Raw genomic sequence first — 25249 nt, 5'->3', positions numbered from 1 at the left:
TCTTCATCTGTGTCCCAGTATGTGCACCTTCAATTCACATGAACTTTCTTCCCAAAATTATCCTAGAGTTTTTCCTATAAAATGATTATGTATCCACCACTTCTGGGGCTTCTGCTATGGTAACACATTTTATTATTGTGTCTTTCAACTTTCTAAAAAGTAGAATAATATACATATGGAAAAGCTTACACAATGCATATGCACAATGTAATTTTGTGGAAGGGCTCTCTCACATTAAGTGCTTACCTATGTTGCCTATGTTATCATAACCATATTAAATGAAAGAGCCTTGCAAGCATGTCAGAGACCTCTGGCTCAGTTTTGTGACAGCAAACGTCTCCTTCCTGCAGAGAACCACTGTCTTTCTTGCTGGTTTTGCTTTATTTCTTATAAGACTTCTCTAACATCACTAAGTTTCGCCTGTTCCCAAGCTTGTGTACATTTGCAGTCCCATGGTTATGTTTGTTCCTTTTAGGTGTTCAGCTTTTGTACAACTGTTTCTGAGATCTACCAGGCTTTGTGGCATAGCAGTTTGTTTACTTTCACCACTGAGTGATCTTCATAATGCTGTAATTCGTGTATTCGTGTATCTGTTCTGTTGATGGGCATTCTGGATGTTTCCAGTTGCAGGCTCTTATGAAGAGCCACGTTGTCAACATTCCTTCACGAGTCCCTGGGTGCCCATGTGAACATCTGGGCCTAGATTTTCATTGTAGGGAAGTTTATATCTATGCAATAATTTTTGTGAGTGGTTGTATGTATATTTGTAATTTCTTTTTTGTGTCAGTATGTAGTTTATAATATTCTAAATGATTTTCTAGAAATATATTTATTTTTGTCAAAGCTTCAACTTTATTCGCATAATAATTCTTTTCTGTGTGTGCAATTATGTGTATTTCACTATTTATATCTATTTTTGCTATTTTTATCTCTTTTTTGTTGTTTATTTTGGCTTATTCTGTTTTTTAATGCACAATATATTATTATTACTTAAAATTCTTTTCTTTTAAACTTTATTTATATTAAAAACAATCTTATTTTACACACCAATCCCAGTTCCCTCTCCCTCCTGCCTACCAACCCCCAATGATACCCACATCTACTCCCCAGGGAGGGTGAGGCCTTCCATGGGGGATCATCAAAGTCTGGCATAGGAATTCTTAAAATGTGCATTTCCTTTGTTTAATCTCTGTAGGATATGTGGTAATGTCCCCCTGTTGTCCCAGCAATTCGTTATTATACCTGCTTTTCTTTTTGATATATTTTGACAAAGACTGCTCAGGTATATGTGTTTCATAGGATTATATATATATATATATATACATATATATATATATATATATAACACATTTGTGTTGTTATGCCAAAATGCATGACTATATATCTTCAAGGAGGTAGGATTTATCTGTGCTCATGGTCTCAGGGGTTTTCATTCCATCCCAGTGAGGAAGTTGTGATGCAGTCACTTTGTCCTTGGCTGCAGAACAGGGGGTAGTGGCTAGTCACATGATAGTGGATCATGCAAAGACCATGAGGCTGGGCCATAAAGTCGTAGGCCTTCTGGCCTATGTGCATCAGTTAGGCCCTATCCTCCTAAAGTCTCCACAGAGGCTCCTCCCTAGAGATTACCTCCAGCTGTCCAATACGTGGTCAGAATGTGATTTTGTTGGAGGAACATTCCAGATCTATCTTGTCGTGTTCCACCCCTGACCTCCATAGGTTTATGGTAATCTCCTAATGAAAAATCCATTCGTGTCACTTCAGGAGTCTTGAGTCTCACAGTCATAATATCTCAAAGTTTCTGTTCAAAAGTTCAAAGTTTCTATGGAGGCTTAAGGCAAACTCTTTAACTGTGGACTCCCATAAAATAAAATAAAATAAAAAAGAAAGAAAGAAAGTGGCATGCTTCCATTTCCAACTTAGGGATGACTGAGTCTGCAAACGGGAGGTGTGCAAGGATGCATTCATTGGCCAACTGAAAGAAACAACGAGGTGCACAACACAGATGCATGCGTGGCTCTGAGGAAAGTTAACACTGGATCCCTACCACCACCTCTGGTACATTTAAAACACTCAACCAGACCTCTCTGCCAAGTAGGAGATCTCTGATCACAAAGCCAGTAGTTTTCCTTTTTCAGAAAGAATTTCTGTTTGCCACAGACCACTCAGATACTGTGGTTTGGTATAAGGCAGAATTGTGTATTTTCTCAGGTCTAATTATGTCATTGAATGTCTGCTGGCTGTGGCCCTCACCTAACACCCATCTCACAGAGAGAGTCCCTTATGCTTTCCACATATCCTTTTGCCCTTGTTTTCCTGTGGGTGTGTAACCAAACTGAGCTTCATTGAGTTTTATGGAGATAATAATTAGACAATGCTGCATAATTAATTTTACTCAATAGCTTATCATCTTAAAACGAGATGCTTAAATATGGTAATCATTTATTTCATAACGTGAAAGTTTTATGCTTAATATTCATGTTAATATTGGGTGCAATGGCTTTGTACTAGCTTTAGTCATAAATAACTGGACCTTTCTGCTGACAACTTAGGTTTTGTGAGTTATGCCTAGAACCTTAAATCTGATGTTTCCTGTACCTGCCACAGTATGTTAAAATGTGTCCTTCAAACATATTCTCCTGCAATTTTTCATCCTGTACTGCATTGATATTTCTTGAAGTCTAATTCTGTGCTAATGTACCATTTCTTCATTTTAAATAGAACATGGTTTTAATTTTGATGAGCTGTTTGAATTTTAAAGAAAGGTTTGGAACCACTAAATATTTTGGATCATGAAGAGGCTATGTATTGTGTTGTAGTTTTTTTACATTTGTGTTATGTGACATAATAAATATGAATGTTAGTCACTGCTTGGCTAGCCTAATAAACACATTTAACTCTGAAAAGAAGAATAGGGACTATAAATGACAAGGAGTAGTGGGGATGAGAACAGCAGTGTTGCTAAGCTCACGCTGAGAAATCGAGAAGGAGAGGCAAACAGTGGGAAATGAATCGCCATTGTAAATACCTTGGATTTGAAATTATTTTAGGAAGTAGTGACACAGATTCATTTGTGAGGGTTCTTTTCATTTTATTGTACATGTGGACAAATAGTAGTTTCTGTTAAAGTTGATTATGTTTATCAACTTATCTAGTTTGGCCTTTTAAAACTACTTTATTGACACATCCATTGAAACAATTCATTTAGTGCCCTACTTTGTATAGCATCAAAATTATAGGAAAATCTCCTTTGTGATAATCATGAGCTTCTAATATGTGTGGAAAGAAGCATCAATAGGCATAATAAGTTAATTAATTGCATTCTGGCTTAACTTGCAAGTCACTGTTACAGCAATAGAAATAGTCGTTCATTATATACATTCATTTGAATGTTTCCAAACATGTTGAATCTTTTTAAAAATAGAATTGCTTAGTTCATTGGTAGTTAAAAGACAGGCTCATTTTAGGATCAAACTAGGTCACAGATTTTAATGCTTGAAAAAAATAGCCAGAAAGAAGTTCCAAACATCAATTCTGTAATTTAAAATTAGTCTAAGGTTGTGTTACCTCTCACCTGGAGAATGTCTCATATCTGTTGCCTGCAAACAGCAAAGGCGGGTTGGCTTCATTCGTCTGGGGGGCGCCTTAGCAGCTTTTCTTTCTTTTACTCACCAGGGTTAAATAAATGGCTACGTGGCTTTTGTATTGCTAACCCCAGAAAAGTGATGTACTATATTATGATTGCAAGACTGGAGAGATGGCTCAGCAGTTCAGAATACTTGTTGCTCTTACAGAGAACACAGGTTTTCCTCCCAGCACGCATGTGGCAACTCACAACCACCTATAATGCCAGTCCACGCCTCCCACCCCCTCTCTGGCCTCCATGAACATTAGACTTGTACTTGGTACACACGTATACACGCAGGTATTTACACATACAAATAAAATAAAAATAAAATCTTAAAATAAACTGATGGATACCATCTCATTTAAAGGATGTTTTTTAAAAGTGTGATTTTAATAGACCTGTGATATTTTACCTTTTTATTCTTAGCCAACTAAAATGCAAATGCAGAAAAAGTTAGTATTTTCTTCATTTTGATTTAACTATGTTCTGGCCTCTTATGTTTTCTTTTAAAAAGAGAAGTAGACATCACGCAATGCTATTTTAGCCTCCCTTTGCTAGGATACCCTAATCACATGGCTTATAATTTATCATTGAAGTTACTTTTAATTCTACCTTATATTATTATGAGTTGTTGGTTTTGTCTTCAATGTTTTATGTAACAGTCAGTTTTCTCTGTTGTCGGGTTATTTAAATAATTAATTTTCTTATTTTAATCAGTTAGATATTTAATTCATGTAAATATTTACTGCTTTCCTAAAGCATATTGTATAGTGGATGAAGAAGTTCCCCTGCCGAGGTGAATGATATATGTCCTTCACCTTTGCAGAACGGGTTTCCTGGGAAAGTGGAGCAATGTGAGAAAATGATTCAAATGTTCATGGAAAATTGTGTAGCATAATGATTTATTCTAATTGTTATGACAAAGCCAGGAGACGGGTAACTTTTGGATGTAGTGGCAAGGATGTCTGAGTGTGCAGGCTGAGGTTCTACCCTCAGCAGGAAGATGGACAATGACATTCCAGACACAGAGAGCACTGGGGCAGTGACAATAAGGGATGTCACAGGATGGTGGAAAGTTGGTGGGTTGATTTGCTGGTGGAATTGTAAAATGAAATTTGACTAAATGAGCAGGTGACTTCTAGAGGGCCTTTCCCCCCACATTTTATCTTATGATAGTTTGAACTGTTATATTATTTGAGAAAATGAAAACAGGTTTAGAAGCTTGCCTGTTGAAAATTTAGCTCATCTCCAAAAATTCACACACACACACACACACACACACACACACACACACACACACACGTGCACGCATGTGAGACACACATAACTTTCAGTTTTCTCTGGTATCAAGTTATTCAAATAATATGAATGTGTTTGTGTGTAAATAAATATATAAGCACATCATTCTGAGACTATTTAGTGTTGCTTGTAAGTGTGTTTTGGGAGCTGACAACTCCATACTGGACATACCAGCACCAGCACCAGTGGGCTCTTCCTTGGAAAGGACTAACTCTGCCTCTCTCACCCAGTTGTTAAATACCTGTAGCTCTTCGTCTAAGGGTGCAGTCCCATGAGATTTTCCCTATCCACATCACGAGTGGTGTCATTGTCCAGGTCTTGTTTAAGCCCTGTATTGCTGAGATTTCTCAGACGCACCTTCCCTGCCTTGTGTAGAAGGCACACCCTTGCACCAGACTTCCTGGATAACTGGATCCTCCATTCTTCGTGCCTGCTCTCCCAGTATGTTTCCTGAACCTGAGGTGTAGATACTGTGCTGTGTTAACTGAGACTGGGGCATACCCTATGGTGAGCTGTTCTCTGTTTTGACAAACTGTGACTTTCTGTAATGATTTCCATCTGCTGTAAAAAGAAATTTCTTTGATGAAGAGTGAGCGCTACACTCATCTGTGGATACAGTTAGAATGCAGTTAGGAATTGTACTGGCCTAAGAAAGAGGCAGTAGTAGGTTCTCCCCTATGATCCATGACCTAACTAGTCATGGGTAGTTGGCTAAGTTTACAGACTTAGGTGTGATCCTTCCTATAGAGTGGACCTGAAGTGCAGTTAGACAACTGTCAGATGCCTTTTAAAGTTTTACTTATAATGAGCTTGCTGTCCTAGAAACATGTTCTTTTTTTACATGAAATATTAAGTAAAATCCAGAGAAGGAAAATTTTGTTCCATGCTTGTAATGCTTTAAACTTACTAAATATTTCATATAAATCTTTCATTAATTCTTATAGAATTCTCCTAAAATGTTTAAGCTGTTCCATCATGAGAACTGATAGTGGATGGGGTAATAGTAAATCAAATGGGCATGCATGTGTGAATTCACTTTTTAAAAGTTTTTATTATGTATTAATTGTACCTACTAATAAGGTTCAGTGTGATATTCATACACATATGCACATATCATGCTCTATTAATAAAATACATTATTTTTATCAATATTGAATACTTTTTTCTAGGTAATGAGGGTATGAGGTGGGTTGCTGAGTCAGTTGCTTTCCATTCCTATTGTTAAGTACTTGGGATAAGCAGCCTATAATGAGAAAAGAAGTATTTTTAGCCTCACAGTTGTGCATGTTTTAGTATATGACAAGTAGAGGCTTGTGTCAAGGTAAATCAACTTTGCAGACATATTTAATGGAGCCAAGTTGCTCATCTCATATCCCATTGTGTCCCTCAAACGCATACCTCTTGTGATGTCACAACATCCAGGGATTCTATGAGCTGAGACCAAGTCTTCAACACAAGGGCTTTTGCAGACAGCAAATTCGAAAACATAGCAATTTCAAAACTGGTTTCTAGTTTCATGACTCCAGCACCTCCATCAAGACACATTTCTTCCCCAGAAGTCATCATAATGGCATGAAGAATGAACAAGTAAGAAATGTAAGAAATAGCATAGGAAAATATGAGGCTTTTAATTCACAAATTAGAAATCATTATGAACAGATCAGTAGTGGTGATAACAGATAGCTGAAGAGAATTGAGAGCCCTTCAGAGCTAACTTATTTTTAAGATTAAAATTAGAAAAAAGCTTGTTCTACAAGTCAATCCCAGTTCCCTCTCCCTCCCCTCCTCCCCTGCCTCCTAACAACCCCATATCCAATCCCCTTTCTGCTTGCCAGAAAGGTGAGGCCTTCCATGGGGGATCTTTCAAGTCTGTTGTATCATTTGGAGCAGGGCTTAGACCTTCTTCCATGTGTCCAGATCGAGAGAGTATCCCTCTATGTGAAGTGGGCTCCCAAAGTCCATTTGTGTCCTAGGGACAAATACTGATCCTCTACCTTAGTAATTAATTGTATGCTGAGAGTCAAAGCAAGGAAGGTATTGATACTGTAATAGGGTGGCTATATCTCACAAAGATGGAGTTTGTTGAATAGGTTGAGGTTTGATAAAGAATAGAGGGAGGAATTGATGTAATGTGTGGGTTGATGAATTAAATTCAGGGTGGATTTGGTCAATTAAAGCTCACTGTATAGGTATATAGGTGTATGTATGTTTTCTATATAGATGTGAGAGAGAATAGAAAGCTAATGTTGGGGAATTTGAGCTGTCATTCCATCAGTGAGACTTGTTAGAGCTAGGTACATTTTCAGTCAGTCATGGGTTCTCTAAACAACTGTCTGCACCACCCATAGCATGACCATAAGTATTTTTCCATAGTTTCATAGCTGTGATCTGGCCAGGAAGTTCTTATATGTGTATTGGGCTTCACCAAATTATTTTAAGAGTCAAAAATGAGATTTTGTTTTTAGCAACAGTACTAAAGTGTGATTATTTGGATAATGATTGACTAAATGACTGAAAATTGTTAATTGTTTTATTATGGACATAAAGAGATGTAGAAGAGGCTTATACAATGATGTATGCTGATTTCCTGGCATAATGTGTGGATACATTTTTTTACTTCAACAAGTTAAGAATACTTAAATGTTTTTTCAAGTACTTCTTTGTTTGACATAGAGTTTTCCTAGTGTAAGTCAACTCCTTACCCATGATTTACTTGTGTATCAAGCCCCCAATCTTGTTTATGCTGCCCAAAAATGACTGAGAGAGACAGCTGTGACATTATGAATCCAGCTGGTCACAGATGGATCTGCAGTGGAGCATGAATCTGTATTGGGTTGGTGATATATGTTTATAGCCTCCTGTTAAACTTTCAGAGACCCAGCCTCTAAATCACCTGACATTGACTATACCCATTTAGTATAGGTAATTGGTGGATGTGAACTGGAAATTTCAGTGTTAGTGATCAGGACTCTCACCTGTAAGGTCAATTCAGTTTAGGGTACTTTTATTGACTATTTGGCTTATCTTAGAGCCTATTCAGTGTAGTTCATTGAGTGCCTGGGTTTTTGGATATGATATAGTCTTATCTCTTCTTGTTGCTGAGCTGTTAGAATAATTACTCACCTTTCCAAGATGCTGTATATTTCAATCTCCACACATTTGTAATAGATTTGACTGGCTTAAAATTTGAAATTCCACAATTTCAGTTTTTTACAGTGATCATCCAAGTGATTAAAATTATTTAAAAGAAAAAATCAAATAATTATCTCTCCTTTAGACCCTAACAAAGAAACATGGTTAAATATTAATTGATATGAAAATTAATGAAGTAGTTATTGAATGTTTTTATGTCATGTCAGCACACATGTGATGTGTTTGTCAAAAGCAATGAAAATAATAATAATCACACATCTTCATATACCATTTAATATGTTATCCTTTAAATCTTTTGAATATTTAATAAACTGTGCTACTTTGTATTATTAGAGCAGGTAGGGCCGACTGTATGACCAAAGCCACAGGGAAGTACAGTTACTATATCTCCTATAATACATTACTCTAGGTGAGTTGGGACAGTTGCCCTGCAATAAAAGAGCTACAAATACAATTTGAAAAAAAAACCAAACACACCCAATAAGTCAAAGTTTCTTTTTTCTCTTTTTTAAAAGATGTATTTATTAATTATATATACAATGTATGCCTGCAGGCCAGAAGAGGGCACCTATTCTCTTTACAAAATTATAAGCCATCATGTAGCTGCTGGGAATTGAACTCAGGACCTCTGGTAGGGCAGCCAGTGCTCTAAACTGCTGAGCCATCTTTCCAGCTCCAAGCCAAAGTTTCTAACATCTTCTCTGTGTACAAGTTTTTCATAATTTAATACCATTTTGCTGATGTTCCTAAGATTTAATACATATAGACCTAGCTGTGGCATTTGAATCTGGATATTCCATTAATTATAAGTTAAGCAAATATCAAATGATCAGTTGATATATGCAGGCAGCACTGTAGACGCTGGTTGACTAGCAGTGAACAAAAAAACTTGCCCTATTTTCTTGTAGCTTATTATGTTTAAATATGATTTTAATCTGGGTTTTCAGTAACATAGTCATATTTTTGCTACCTGTTCATTTTTTAATAACCAGCAGATGTCATGTATAAAATGTATACAGGGTCTATCTTATATTTACTTTTCCAGAAGAGACTCATTCCTTTCTTTGTTGGAAGAGCAAAATTGAAATAATGCAACTCTGTCATAAAAGGTTGTGGGGAAGTCTGATTTGCATATTAATCAGTCCTCTCTTTTGTTCATGGCTTTGTGTTTTCTTAGAAAGCATTCTATAATAAGTTGTGATCTATACTAGTCTTTTTAGCATAGATTTTGACAACATTTTTGAGTCTACTTAATCTTGTGGTTACTTCCCCAAAGAAGTTCAGATTGTGCCAAAAGCCACGAGAAGGGAAGCAGCTCTGTGTTGTGTGCTGTTCTGAGTTCTTCCTTCCTCACCAGAATTCTGACTTTTTAAGTTTCTAATATTCTCACTTCAGACCACTAAGGATATTCTGTGATCTGGCCAAGCATACTCTTTCATTGTCTAACCTACAGAATAAGCAAATGTCTCTAGGGATTATATATCCAGTCATTTCACAGTTCTCTCCAATGTGATGCACAAGTTTCTTTAGTCTACATTGTTTGATTAGCTCTGATATATTTAAGCAAATTTTAGAGGACTTAGTATTTTTAATTTAATTAACTTTTTGTTTGTTTTTTGACACAGGGTTTCTCAGTGTAGCCATGGCTATCCTGGAACTCACTCTGTAGACTAGGCTGGCCTTAATATCAGAGATTTGCCTGTAGGCAAATTTTTCTGCTCAACCAACTCCCAAATAATCATATGGAGATGTTTTATTAATTATAAAAGCTCAGCTGATAGCTTAGGCTTTTTTCTAACTACCTCTTATTACTTAAGTTAACCCATTTCTATTAATTTACTTTCTGCCCTTGGCTTTATTGCCTTTACTCTGTACTGCCCATGTTGCCTCCCCTGAGTCCTGGCATTTCCTCACAGACCCCACCTTTCTTCTTCCCATGTCTGCTGTGTCTGGCTGTCCCTCCTAACTACTGGCTGTTCATTTTTTATCAAATCAATAAGAAGGTGCATTGGCAAAGACACATCTTTACATTGTACAAAAAGATTATTCCACCATATTCACCTGACTCTGTCCTCCGAGTGCTGGGATTAAAGGAATGTACCACCACTGGCTGGCTTAAACCATTTTTAAACTTAGATTTATTTTAGTTTGTCTTGGTTGCAAGTATATTCAGACCATCCACTGAAACAAAATTATGATGCATTCTCTCTCTCTCTCTCTCTCTCTCTCTCTCTCTCTCTCTCTGTCTCTCTCTCTCTCTCTGTCTCTGTCTCTCTCTCTCTCTCTCTCACACACACTATACCTGAAGTTTTCATTGTGCCTTAATGATTTTAACTCATTGGTAAAATGGGCATGGGGTAAGGTGTCACTGAGCATATTCATCAAAATGGTGTCATTGAAAATGTTGGATAGTTGCCAAAGCTGATACTCCATAGTGCGTGGATTTCACTGCCCCAGTGCTCAAATGGGTAACAGCAAGGTGTTCAAGTTCATTTGGGAGCTTTAAGCTGGAAGTACTCAGGCTGGTGAGCCTAAAAGAATAGGTGTCCAGTGCCTGGTGGTAGCTCTGAGTAGTGTTGGTACTATTGGCTTCCTACCCTGATTCATATTCCAAGGCTTTACTTCTTAATTGTTTACTAAAGTACAAAGTAGATTTTCTTCATGATTTGTATCTCTATTAATATTTGCAGGAGGAAAGTATAGAATAATGGTTAAGAGCCTATATATAAGAGGCAGGAACATTTAAATTCTACCCCTACTCATTTTTGAAGTATTTACTTAAGAATTCTTGATGTCGATTCAATATATGTAAAATGAAAATAGTAAAACATGTCACTGTAAGTGGATGAAAATTGATGGATACACAATACTTCAACTACAACACTGAGAACATATACGTTCTTGTAGTTATATTTTTTCACTTAATATGAAAATCCAATCAAAAGTTACAAGTTTTTCATGAGAACTCAGCATGTTTCTAGACTTTCCAACAAAGTTGGATGACATCTGTAGAAAAATAATTGCTTTGAGTATAAGATTTTGTTCTTAAGAAAAAAAACTAGATATCTTCTTTAAAGCAATGGCACTAGAACTATCGGGAATAACTCCAGGAAGATAAAATAACCAAATAAATGATGGTTTACAATTCAGCAATTTCAGAAAGCTACTTTCAACATTTTAGTAGATAAACAACAAACGTGCTATTACCTACCCAAGACTAATTCAAGAGGAAGCAGTTTTACCAATACTGTAGGTTATATAGTCTCATCATTTTTAGGAAAATGTACAAAATTGAAATTAAAATAATCAGCATGAAAAAATCTTAGATTTAAAAAAATGGGAGAGAGAAATTTGATTCCCAGCAAGTATTTATTTACTCATGTGATATTGATTGGTCCAGTTTCCCTAGAGGCATGAGAAAATAACAATTAGTACAATTTTTAACTGGATAAAATAGAAAAAAAGAATTGCTTCTTCCAAGACAGCATAGTCTCACCCTGCTGTCTCTGTACCAATGATTATCTCTCTCTCAATTGTAAAGAACATGAATTTATGTTATTACAAGCAAATAAAAGTTAGCTACATAAAACTAAAGTGATTTATTAAAGAGTCTGGGTGTTGTTATTTCAGTAGTAATTGAAATCATACATATTTTCATCGATTTTTTACCCCAGTTCACTGTACAGATGTCTTTCTTAAAACTTGACAGTGTTCTGAACATTATCCCACTGTGATACAGCTGAGGTTCTGCCCAGCACCTTTCCAGTGATTCTAACTTGACAGAACACATCCTTCCTCTTAAGCTCTCTGTCAGGAATTGTTTACAGTCTGCTCACACTTGAGTGAGTATGAAATCAAACCTATGCTGAGTATTTATGTTCAACGGTTCAAAAGCTGATATCAGTCTAGCAAGCCAAAGATGAACAGCACATGACAATGGCTAAATACCTAGTCAGTATTCAAATCCAACCAAAACTGACACAAACACCGTCCAAACTCTCTGTTGCCTTTGCAAATACATAAACACATGTGGTGAGGTGATAGTCAGAGGGCTTATTGAGAGGGGAAGTAAAGTGTGTGGCTGCATTGGGAAGCATTGACTGGACAACTCTCTGAGTCTGGACAATATCTTGTGTTTGTTTCCACAGAGCATATATCATTACGGACTATATGGGCATCCGCAATGAAAGTTTCATGAAACTAGCAGCCGTAGGGACCTGGATGGGGGACTTTGTCACAGCCTGGATGGTAAGAAACTTAAACTTCTCTCAGTTTGAACAAATGTTGGATTGAAGGCATGTTCATTATGTTGGAAAGATGTTGTGGGAAAAGTTACTAAATGTTTTAAGAACACAAATTTATAAGTATATATCAATGTTGAAAACTAATTGCTTATTTTTGTGTAGATTGGATTTTGTAAACATAGATTAGTCTAGACATTATATCCATTATCTGTAATCCTCAGAAAACAACCAATGCAATCATAATATTGATGATTGATCTCTTCTAAGGGATTTTATGTATACACACACACACACACACACGTTTTGTGTGTGTGAATATGTGTGTGTGAGAGAGAGAGTGAGAAAGAGTGAGAGAGATAGACAGAGAGAGAGAGAGAGAGAGAGAGAGAGAGAGAGAGTACAAACATATACATGCTTCTTAATGAAAAAGTTCTCCCTGTGAAATTCTAAATGGTCTTTTGTAGACTGTTGTTTTGACATACATAGTTGTCAGATAACAAAAACATTCTGGTCTGTTTCAGAAGATCATCTGAAACATTCTTTAGGTGATCTCTAAATTTATGTTCACCATTGAACCCTTAACTTACTGGTAACAAAGATTTCTGATAACTCTATTTTTATATTTATCTTTTAAGAATAAGCACTCCATACTTGCATCAATTCTGTTGTCTTCTCCTCACTATGACTCTTCCTATACCTCTGACTATTTTCTACTCTTGAATTCATGACTTCTAGATTTATTACTGCTCTATATACATGTATATACAACCTGCTGTTGCCTACATGCACATATGTATAGAGATGACCACTTTGGTTCTTGGGCAACCTATGAGGGAGTCTACTTCAAAGGAGGTGGACAATGTTCCTGAAGATCTCATTTAAGGCTACCTTTTGATTTTCACTTGCATGTGTGCACACATGCCATCATACATGCCCATCTCTACCTAACACACTTACATTCAAACTCAAATTAATTAAAAATGTTTGATAAAGGAATTTGTACTAATTTTTATTTTCTCATGCCTCTAGAGAAACTGGGCCAGTCAATATCACATGAGTAAATAAATACTAGCTGGGAATCAAATTTCTCTCTCCCATTTTTTAAAACTCTACTCATAGAGTCCAGGCTAAATTATATGAAGAATTTTCATTTCCATTAGGGAAATCTGTTGAGAAGGAGGTCCATACATTGGAATTTAATATACTTGAAATTTACAACAATAGCTTTTGAGAAAATGGTACATTAATTTTGATTGTGATTTTACCTTGAATCTGCTAAATAAAACAGAAGTGAAAACTGAATCACAGTTTCAGAAACGAGGACCCTGTGACCTTGACACTCATGCTTTGACCTTTGAGAAATAAGCTAGACTGCACAAAGGCCCAGTTTGCACATTCCTCAAATGGATTTAATAGGTTCTATCTTTTTGTGATGTATTTTCTGTGAATATGAAATGTGTCCATAGATAGAATTTAAGGCGCTGATGTATGTGGCAGATGTAAGAGCTTACCCATTGCTGTTGCATTGACTGCCTGGGTCTGGTCCATTGAGTGACTGTAAGTGCAGGTCATTGAGCCAAGTCTCTTACTTCCTGGACTTCCTGGTCCCTAGTGCATCCTACCAAATCCCAAGTCTGGATGCAGACTGTTTGGAGTTGCCCTCTCATTATCAGTGCTGAGTTAGGCAGGTGTTGTGGCCCACTGCTTGCTGGTTTTGTTCTTGACAAAGTCAAGGGAGAAGCTAACAGGATGACAGACATAGAAAAACTGTTCTGCAGATTGGAATCTCATGCCAGCATTTGATATGTAAGCTATTTGCTGTCTTTGTCTACAACCTCTTTCTACCCAACTCCAAACATTTTTCTCACAGTGGCACTCCTGTATCCTCTAGATCTCTGCCTCTGTGTTTTTTTTTATCTGAAAAGTGAAGCCTACTTGGTTCCACTCCTTCAAAGGAGTGTGCAGGGTACAACTTTGACGTATAGTCCTTTGTGGATACATTTCCCATCCTATACATGTCTGCCTTTTTACATGGGTAAAGGGAATGCAAAGAATCTTGTGCAGTTATAGCTCACCTTCATAGGTTAATCTCTGCTGCTTTCATGCCTCCTGTGTCTATCTGCTAACCTGACTCTTTCCTTTTTCATAGATTGCTTCTTTATTAGAAAGCTGGAAAAGGATGGAGAATGAAGAAAAGTGTGCTTTAGGCTTAACCATCCAATGTAGACTTGAATCCCACGGGCCACTCCTCTCTTCCTTTCAGTAAACTGGGGCAGGTCTCATTCTGCTTATGTTCTGTGAAACATTGACCTTTTCCCACTAGACTCAGGTAGAAATGGCAAAGCAAATGTAAGCTCCTGCTTTGCAAACACAGCCACACAGGGAAGATTCCCAGAATGCAGTTTCTATCCCCACTCCTCTTCATTGACCGGGCAGTAACTTTCAATAAATATTTATATGCCTACATGTGTGTGCATTGATAACGCTTTAAAATAATATTTTTCCTCATGAGAGGAGTCTCAGGTAGCTTTGACCTTCGTGTGCATAGAATTCTCAGTATGGAATGAATATCAATGATGAAGGTGACCTTCCGGGAAAAGCAAGTGACTTTTTACATTAACAATCATAGATTTACTCTAAATGCATTTCTGCAGAAAAGGCGTTTTCTTTTCTGGGAATAAGTCTAAGCTTTTCCATGGTTTAGAAAGGGTATCAAGACTGAAGTGATCCAAAGACAAGATTTGTCACAAACATTCGGTGAAATACCCCTGGTCCTCACATGACTGAGTGTCCAGCTATGTCCTGACTTTGCAGGACAAATGTATACAAAGCCCAGTTAAGCATACCGTTTTCTTGTTGTCTGTTAAATAGGCTTTTTATTTTTCCATAAAAGAGGTGCATGAAGTGACGGGCATTATAATCCAGCAAGGGACTGCACTGTTGCCATTTGTAAGGAGTGAAGACTTGTGTCCTGAAGACGTGTGTGTAAAGCAGAAACACTGGCTACCTTGAGCTACGCTTTCCCTGTGTCCAATGCTCTGTGCCGTTCAGTGATCTAGCTCAGGACTTCAGCTTTTCCATGCCCTGCTCAACCTCCCCTGAGGTCGAAGCGGTCCCAGCTTCTGTGGAAATTATCACAAGGCCATTGCTTTTTCATTTTCATAGAGGGACGAGGCCACTGCCGTTTATCTTCAGCTAACCACCTGCTTTTCCCCAGCCCCTATGCATCCTCTCTTCTGCTTTTCCTCTCCTAGCAGTAAACACTATGATTCATGGCAGTGAGAGGGCTGGGGGTTCCTGTGAAGTAAGGAGGAAGATACAAAAATGGTGACAGTGAACAGTGCTCGGTGGAGACAGCTGTGGTGTTAGCACTGTCATGAAGGCAGCCTTCATCCCAAAAGCCACCCACTATGCACATCCCTCTGAATGTGTAGCCCTGAGGTGCTGCTCCTGAGGTTGCCTGTGGGCATTCATTTTTTAAAAATGTAGTCTTCTCTCATATATTACATCCGGACTAGTTTCACTTCCCTCCCCTCCTTCCAGTCCCTTCTCCCTCAGATCCCCTTCTCCAGAAAAGAGCAGGCCTCACAGGGATAGCAATGTAACATGGCATAATACACTACAATAAGACTAGGCATTCCTTTCCATGTGGCAACACAGGAAATGTCACCGATACATTAAAACATCTGCCTGTTAACTTTACCCTCATTTCCAATGCTTATTGTGCCATTTTGTAGGACATTGTGTTTGGGTTTAATACTATGGTTTCTTGAAAGTTCTTTAGACACAGAAACCCTTATTCAGTAGAAATGCCTCTGGGTTAGTATAACGCAGCCTCTGCTGTTGTTCTACTACAAGAAATACAAGTGGTAAATTTCCTCAACGATGTCTCTTGCAGCTTGAACAAAGATAAGATTTTAGAAAAAATGTGATTTTATTCTTTTATCATTTGAGAATTTCATACACTCATACAATATGTTTGGACAGTCAACCCTTCCTTCCCCTGAATTCCTCCTCTATGCCCCCAGCAATCTCCCCAACTTCATATGCTTAAAACAAAACAAAACAAAACAACCCCCCCCATGGAGTCTAGGTAGCATCTCTGAGGAAAACTGACTCTCCTCCAGCAATGATCCATTGCCAATAGCTCCTTGACTCAAGAGTGGCTTCATGACTCCTTCCCCCATCCCTGCTGGGATTCAGTTGGCTTGATCCTATGCAGGCCTTTGCATGCAGTCACAGCCACTGTGGGTTCGTGTGTGTAATGGTGCTGTCGAGCGTGGCAAATTCTGCTTTCCTTCAGACATCTATTACCTTTGGGTCTTTTCATCTTCCTGTCCCCTTTCCACTGATCCCTGAGGCTTTCAGGGTTGCAGGGTATGACACAGATGTCCTATTCAGAGCTGAGCGTTCCACAGTCCCTTCTTCTTTGTCCACCGCCTGTGTGGATCTCTGCTAATCACCATCTGCCTAGTATAAAAGCTTCTCTATGGAGGTTGGGAGATGCACTGGTCTTTGGATACAAAGATGGGAACTTAGGGGGCAGTTTAATCCTACATCTCCCTAGCAAAATAATTCTATTACAGCTCCCCTATTGCCCGTGGCCTAGCCAACCACAGGTTTTTAGCCCAGTTAATGATATCAGGCATGAGTTCAGTATTGTGAAATGGGCCTTTACTCAAATCAGAAAGTCCCTGGGTTCTTTTCATAGCACCTCCTAGGAGGTTGGCAATATCATGATGAAGTTGAACACCTTCTCAGCTACTGGTTGCCAGGAACTCATGGAAGTGAACAATGAGTGCAAATTCCGTACTTTCTATGAGAACTTCATGTGCACAGAAGTAGCTGCATATATTCTGGGTAAAGGGGACGTGATCCAAAATTGTAGCGTACATTCTTCCCACCAGCCTGGTCCCAGAGCTGCATCAGTACCAAATGAACACACAGGACACTATATTAATTATGAAGCTGTTGGCCGTTTGCCATGGCTTCTCATTGGCTAGCTCTGACTTAATTATTAACCCATAATTACTAATCTATCTATCTATTTTAATCTATTTTTACAAGGACTTATCTTACTGAGGATGTAGCCTCATGCGTCCTCTCTTCCTGAGATCACATGGTGACTCTCCACTCTTAACTACAGTTCCCAGAATCATCCTCGACTCCTAGTCCCACCTATCTTGCCTCCCTATTGGCCAACAGTGCTTTATTCATCAACTAATAAGAGAGACATATTTACAGAATGATATCTCCCATCAAAAAATAGTGGTGAGAACAGTAAACAAGGTTTTCTCATGAAGTAAGGTGTGTAGACCCAGGGCATCTGCTGTTAAGTAAGGACCATTTTTGTTAAAGACTAAGGAGAATTGGAGAGAGAATAAGTCTATTTCATGATGCACTGTGTTTTCTCGATAATTACAAATAAAGGAGAGAAGAATATTCCTGGACTGACAGAAACTACTATGCTTTAGCTACTGAGGCCTAAAAGAGCTATACGAGTCCAAAGGCTTTTCTGTCTCCCTAAAGAAGATAGTGTCCACCAATATGTTGTCAGAAGATTATTAAGCACAGAGGTTAAAAAGAAAACGCCAACCCCAAGACCAGAGTACCCAAGACTCAGCACCCTGTTACTCTACATGTCCTTCGATACACATACTGATATATTACTCTGAAGAAAAGAAATGCACTAAGGAAATAAAATAAGAAGGGTCTGCAGAATGTGATGAACTGTTAGCCAAGAGAATGAAGTCAAGAAAAATGCCAGCAACAGGTTGCTAAGAGACGTAGGCTGTCTTCTCTGAGAATTCCTCCTTCTAGTCTGAGTTCAGACTAAGATAAGTCTTTAAGAGTAACAAATAAATCATCAGACCTTGAAAAATAAGCAGGTAGTTGGTTATTCCCATAGAATTCTTCTCACTATGTACTAGTGGGCATGTCTTGCTAGGCCAGTCATTGTTGTGGTGTGCACCATCGCACCTGAATAAGACTGTTGATTAACTTTCTCCTCTAGTAGCATATGAAGAACCTTCAAGCATTGTGAAAGCACCTTAGTAAGGATGAAGTTTTTTAGGAACTGTTTACTCCTCTATCTTAACTATGATTACTTTATATATAAGCATTCTGTTGGCTATCTAAATATTTGAATGATAGTTGTGATTGTTACCTTCTTTACAGTTACATATTTTCTACGCTTTTGGAAACTCAGAATTTCATAATCAATTTTTATATTATTATTATTATAAAACTATTTTTTCAAACAGAAGGTGTGAACACTGCCTTTCTCAACTAGCAGCTTCTTGGAGTGGCCAGGTAATGTCAAGAGGTCCACATGTGTGTTCCTAGCACTCAACATAGAACCAGGCATCAAACAGATTCTTAAGAAATAATTGAGGCTCAGAGAACACTGCAGAAGACATAATGGAAAGGATACAAGAGCCAAAGAATGCTGTGAAATGTGGTCTTCTGGACATGTCACAGTTATACTCAGGAACTAACTGAGCAGTTGAGGTCACCTGTCCAAGCTCAAGGTCGTTAGGAATTGTAGCATGGGGTGAGGAGGATCTTCCATTACACATTCTGGCAGAGGAGCTACTGGGGGAGGATAGTCACTTTTCTATGAGGACATCACTGCTGACATGCTGTCCATGTCTCAGTGTGTGATTCCACACCTGTGCATTTTCAGGCATTGCTAATTAGACTCAATGGGGTATAAATATTTTTGAAAGAGAACAAGTTGGTAGGGAGATGTGTTTGGGGAACCCAGAGAAGTTGGAGAAAGGGAATGGGATGTGTACATAATTAATAACACAAAATGGGTGTGAACTCCCACCCCTATCCAAGGAACTATGGGCATTTGATAGCTAGTGGGAGAGGAAAAGTGAGTTTTCTTCATTGTAGTGACACTGGGTACATCAACCATTCTACAGTGCTAGCTCCATGCTCAGAAGTAGTCAGCCAACACCCACTGGACTCCATATTTTGTTTTGCTTTTTTTAAAGTGAGAGATAACATGAAATTGTGTGGGTAGAGAGATGAGGGAGGATCTTAGAGAAACTGGGGGAGAAGAATGAATAGAATCAAGGCATTTTGCATGAAATTATCCAAGAATAAATAAAGCACTTTAAAAGTAAAAAGGATATCTTACATACATATTTGAAATTTTCAAAGAAAAATATTAAAAAAGAAGTGTCTATTGAGAACAGGCATGGTGACACACACCTGTATTATGGGACTCTGGAGGTGGAAGCAGGTAGCTCAATATTTCATGGTCATCTTCTGCTGTAGAATAAGTCCCATACATGAAAACATATTTTTGAAGGGATAGATAGTCAGAAGAGAATGTAAGTGCTGTTTCATTTTTTTTTTCTCAGTTCACTTTTGTGACAACCCCACAGAGGCCATTGTGGAATGCTGGGAGGCGTGGGGGGGGGAGCTGCACTGCTTCAGGGACATTTAGTGCCAGCCCTGCTTCCCTCCTTTCTCACTGCACTTTTATAGCACTGTGTACTTGCCGAGTGTATTTCCATTGCTATGAGGCGACATGCTTATGATGAGTGTTAAATGGACGTACTGGGTTATCAGGGGAATTCTTCTTGAGTGGCAATGTAGAGGGCAAGTGTATAAAGCAAGACCTGAGTCATGCAGACTCTGTCAAGGTGTTCATTCAGTGATCACTGTTTTCAGGACATGGTCCTGTTCCAAACTGTGGGAAGAAGGTAGTTGGATTGAGGTCTGTGTCTTAAGCCACTTGAGCAAGGAGAGAATACTATGTAAGAGAGAGAATTGGTTAAGCTTCACTGGAGACAATAGACTTCAAGGCTGTTCCATATTTGATTTCTCATTCTCCTTCTAGGCTAATGCTTTGAGAACCAAATTGTAGGAGGAAACATTTCTGAAGTGTTTGAAAATACAAGTGTGTTGATATCTTGCTTACACGAATAAAGCTTGTCTGATAAGCAGAGGGTGGAGCATCCACTAGCTAACCATAGAGGTCTGGAGGTCTGTAGACACAGACAGACAGGAAGTGAGATGGCTGAGTGGAGACAGGAAATGAGATGGCTGGGTAGAGACAGGAAGTGAGATGGCTGAGTGGAGAGAGGATATAGGCATGAAGAAATAGAAGCATGGTCTCTTTTCTGCTGGGAAGCTAATGAGGTAAAGGTGGCTTCGACTTGCTTCTTCTCTCTGATCTCTCAGCATTTTCCTCTATATCTGACTCAGGGTTTTATTATTTAGAACAATTAAAAACTCCATTTACATACAGTCTTTTTCAAATTAAATAATTACATGTTTATAAAATCTAAAATATGGTAAGTTTTTAATTGTCTATGCTTGTTACATACTATGGAAAGAAAGAATGAAGGAATGTGTGATTTTCATTTCACCAAAATAAGAAATATTTTAGTTAATTTTTTTCTAGAATAAGGGATAGAGAGAGAAGTTCATGTTTAAGAGTACTGACTGCTTTTCCACAGGACCCAGGTTTAATTCTCAGCACCCACATGGTGCCTCACAAATATCTATAGTTCCAGTCCCCGAGGATACAATGTCCTTGTCTGGCCTCCATGGGGACTGCACACATAAGATACACAGACATACATGCATACACCAAAACACATGCACATAAAAGACAAAAAGAAATTCTTTTGATATATTACTGCATTTTGGACTATTCTGAAAGAGCCAAAATTATCAATGAACAATAGCTGGAAAATAACCAACGTCAAGTCTAGCTTGTCATTCTGTCTGGAACTGATGTTGACGATTCATATTGTGATGGATGCCAGTTTTCTATTTTTCTTTCACTGATTTTTCAAAATAACAAAATTAAAAGCATAATTTAATTTGATGTACTGCTTGAAAGAAAGCACCACTTACAAATTTATTGCACTTTGTAATAGAAAATATTTAAACTTTGAAACGTGGAATAGTAAAAGGACAGAATGAACAAATTCCGTGAACAAGCAGATCTGACAAATGAAAGGGTGTAAGCCAGATGTTTAACTGCTGGAGCTGGTCCCAGGAGCAGCTGGTGCCTGGGAAAATTAAGCTGCATTTCCCATTTTGCTTTCTTCACCTGGGCATTGGAAATACTTCAGAGTGCCGGTGTCATTCCTAACAAGCTAATGCTGTGTTTGGACGATTTATATGCTGTGTTCCATTATTTTATACATTAAAGATGGAAACTTCTCAAACATTTAATTATTAATTTACCACATTTCCATAAAGTTTTTGTATTGCATGATATTCCATATGGGAAATCATACATTAGGGAAATTGGGGTTGCCTGTTTTATCGAATGTTAACCGCTCTAGTTGGTAGTGTGAACCTGGGTGATGAAGTTCCTGAAAATGCGGCAGACTATAAAGTCTCATGCAATAGCCAACTTTATTTAGAGCCTCAGACAATTCACACTTTGAGGATTAAGAGCCATCAACTGAGAAAATATGCAGTCACAATGATAAGCCACACCTGGCAAAAGCAGGTAGGATTTGGGTAACATCAGGTGAATGTAAACTCACTCTTCTGAGCTATATCTGCAAAGGGCATGAAATCACATTCCAAAATCAATTCCATGGTTTTGAAGAAACTGAGGTCATAAGACCCTTGTCTTGTTTTCTTACAAGCACTTAGAAGTCTCACAGGGCTCTATTCTTGAACTGTAGTCAAACAATTAAGAAAGTGATCTTCGTGGGAAATTGGAAAGAGAAACTGGAGGGAGCAGAGATGTGGCCATGTGATCTCTTAGAGGCCCACCAGGAATCTGCCATGCTCCGGAAAGGGTGTAAGACCCAGGCAGAGCACCAACATAGACCACCATGCAGACACACCCCAAATTCCCTGATGCCTAGACAGAGCACCAGCATAGACCACCATGCAGACACACCCAAAGTTCCCTGCTACCTAGACAGAGCACCAGCATAGACCACCATGCAGACACACCCCAAGTTCCCTGCTACCTAAACAGAGCACCAACATAGACTGCCATGCAGACACACCCCAAATTCCCTGATGCCTAGACAGAGCACCAACATAGACTGCCATGCAGACACACCCCAAATTCCCTGATGCCTAGACAGAGCACCAACATAGACTGCCATGCAGACACACCCCAAATTCCCTGATGCCTAAGTTTTCAATAAAAAACACAGCAGCGAAAATGACAATTGAATAATTTGATGGAATTAAAGAGTATGAGAAAGCAATTACTTTGTATCTTTCCTTTCTATTCTGTAGGAAATAAAGTGGAGACTAGGTGTGGTCCTTTGTATGTATAAATATTTTGATGTCACTAAATATTTTAGCTTTGTATTTTGTGTTTCTTCAAAATAATATGTTCTCACTAAAAAATTAATAATCCAGGATGGCCTAACCTTACATATCTTCACAAATGGATCCAAGAGCTTTTTAATTTTTAGGACTGTTGGATTTGGAAAAGTGTAAATAGAGTATGACATTTGAGAAAGTATTCCTTAGTCTAAGAAGTATGATATAATGTCTAGGTATTTAATAATAGACGCATGATGTATGCCTTTTGATATCAGTCTACTAACATCAATATCTCCAACAAAATGTAAAAAGATTCATAATATATAATGAATGTGTTATACTTAATTATGTTCATTTACTAACAATGTGAACCACCATATGGTTGTGAAAATTGAACTCAGGACCTCTGGAAAATTAGCCAGTGCTTTAAACCACTGAACCATTTCTCCAGCCCTGTTCACTTACTAAAAATGTATGATTATCCTATACTAAAAGTGTGGAGGCTATTAAGGAAATGACACTGGATTGAAGCACAGTGAACTTGAGGGACACTAAGGACATTTCTTAAAGACAAACATTACCACCACACACAGGGCTTATTCTGATTTTTTTCTTTTCCAGTCCCAATTCAGTTTTAGCTTCTTTGGTTCTGTTATACTTTATTTCTATTGCTTGGATTATTTTTACCCCTTTGTCCACACAATCTTCATGACTCTCCTGCCATAATGTTCTGTGCCTATTAAAATACCATTGTACATTGAAGAAGCTGGATTAAATGCCAAGAGGCAGTGCTATCTGCTTTGTCCCTCGGAGGTCAGCAGTGTAATGATATGAAGTCTAGTTGTTATTAGCACAGATTAGAATTTTTTAAAAGAAGCTTCTGTTGTTATTTTAGAAATAGTTAGAGGTCTTTTCCGTTGATTTCTTTAACCTTTAACCCTCTACCTAGGACTCTGTAGGCTAAGCAGCACTTCAAGCAAGTCATTTGTTATTTGGAGTATTGCTTTACATGGTGGTTCATATTATAATTGTAGGTTGTGTATGTTTAAAATAGCAATCACAAGTGAATATATACATACACATATGCACATATAAAATAAGGTTTACATGTCATCATACTATATAAGTACTATTATGATTATGAATTACATGTGCCATAATATATTAATAATGGGAATACAGGTACTCTTACATATGCTGTTCAACATGTATACATATAAATACATATTTGGCAGTACTTTGGATGACAGGATGCTATAAACAAAAGGTAAAAGAAATGATGAGTGGAATGATTCGTTAATTCACAATATGACGAAAGATTCTCCTTCTTCTTCTTCTTCTTCTTCTTCTTCTTCCCTCTTCTTCTTCTTCATCTTCTTCTTCCTCCTCCTCCTCTTCCTCCTCATCGTTGCCGTCTCTTAGTTCTAATCTTAACTACTACTTAACTAGTGCTCATTTCATGATCTCACTGACCTTACAAATATGTGCCTCCCAATGAGTCACCCTGAGCAGACACTGAGTTAAGTAAGGGTAGCTTGCCCCTTCTCAGTGCCACATGGATATTCAGTGTGGAAATCTGTTTTGAACCGGACAATGGGGTTTCAAATTTTGAGTGTTTTTAATTACTACACTACACTTATAACCTAATTTGGCACAAGGGTTATGTTGCAGTAGACTTTCACACAATATGGGATAAAGCAGTAGCATTTGAGTTATTTTTTTCTTCTAGCCTGTCCATTATGTTGGTTCAGTTTTTATCATCAACCATAGAACAGCAGACTGGGCATCTTCCAAGATTCGAAGTGATGCTACCGTAACATGTAGTCAAACCATTACTCTTTCACATTGTGCAGTTTAGCTATTACTTCTGTTTCCCTTTGACAAATGTGTGCAAAGAATGTTTTCCCTAGGACTGGAAGGGAAGTAAGGTTTTATACTGACTAACTTTACTTAAGATAGATGCTGCAGCTCCTAGTATTTAAGTGCTAAGTGCTCTGTTTATGTGAAATTGCTATCCTTTGGCAATTGTTCGCCCCAAGGATTTGGGGAGTACTTAAGATTTTTATGCTCATAGAGTATGCTGCACTTGTAGTTAAATGTTCTATAAACATCAAAAGGAAATTTATAGCAATGAAGTGCTTTGTACTTAGGTTTTGCTGTTATTGCCTTATAAAAGCTATTACATCAGGTTGCAAGTGCATTTGAGTGAATTATGATAAGAAATGGTTAAGGAAAATCTCTCTCCCTCTCTCTCCATTTAGTCCTTTCCTTTCTCTTTCTACTCCTCTTTGTCCTCCACCTCCTTCAGTTTTTGGTGCTAGCAGTCAAACCTAGAGACTCAAGTAAGTTATGCAATCATGCCACAGTTGAGCCTTGCCTGTGGCCATAAGGAAGAGTCCATTACGGCTACATAGATAAAAATAGCCTTCTCTGATAGTATTTGTCTGAATGCTGATAGAAAATAATGAGCTTCCTTTTTCTCCTTGGCTGCTGATACTTGTTAAGGGCACATTAAATGCCAGTCCGATGCCCTGTTCTTCTTCAGTTGTCTACTGAGTGGCTCTATAAAACATCTTAAGTCACTTTGAGCCCAACACAGTACAGATGAGGAGTCAATTAAGCTTGTATTGTAATTACTCACTGGTCTAGTGCA

General features: G+C 38.0%; 1 protein-coding gene across 3 annotated transcripts in view; it reads left to right on the top strand.

The window, feature by feature from the left end:
• Nucleotides 1–25249, top strand: part of Tmem117 (transmembrane protein 117) — a 469619-nt gene that overhangs the window by 235389 nt on the left and 208981 nt on the right. Inside the window, exons 1-2 of one of the 3 annotated variants that reach the window (XM_040753918.1) lie at nt 6376–6514; nt 12229–12328. In XM_040753918.1, coding sequence (XP_040609852.1) covers nt 6507–6514; nt 12229–12328 — 108 coding nt within the window. In that variant the 5' untranslated portion in view covers nt 6376–6506. Of the gene's footprint in view, nt 1–6375; nt 6524–12228; nt 12329–25249 lie in introns of those variants that run through there. The other 2 variants (XM_040753919.1, XM_040753917.1) reach the window with 2 other exon arrangements.

This window comes from Mesocricetus auratus, unplaced genomic scaffold (assembly GCF_017639785.1).
Source record: "Mesocricetus auratus isolate SY011 unplaced genomic scaffold, BCM_Maur_2.0 Super-Scaffold_100010, whole genome shotgun sequence".
Lineage (NCBI taxonomy): Eukaryota > Metazoa > Chordata > Mammalia > Rodentia > Cricetidae > Mesocricetus > Mesocricetus auratus.
This window is presented reverse-complemented; position numbering and strand designations above follow the sequence as displayed.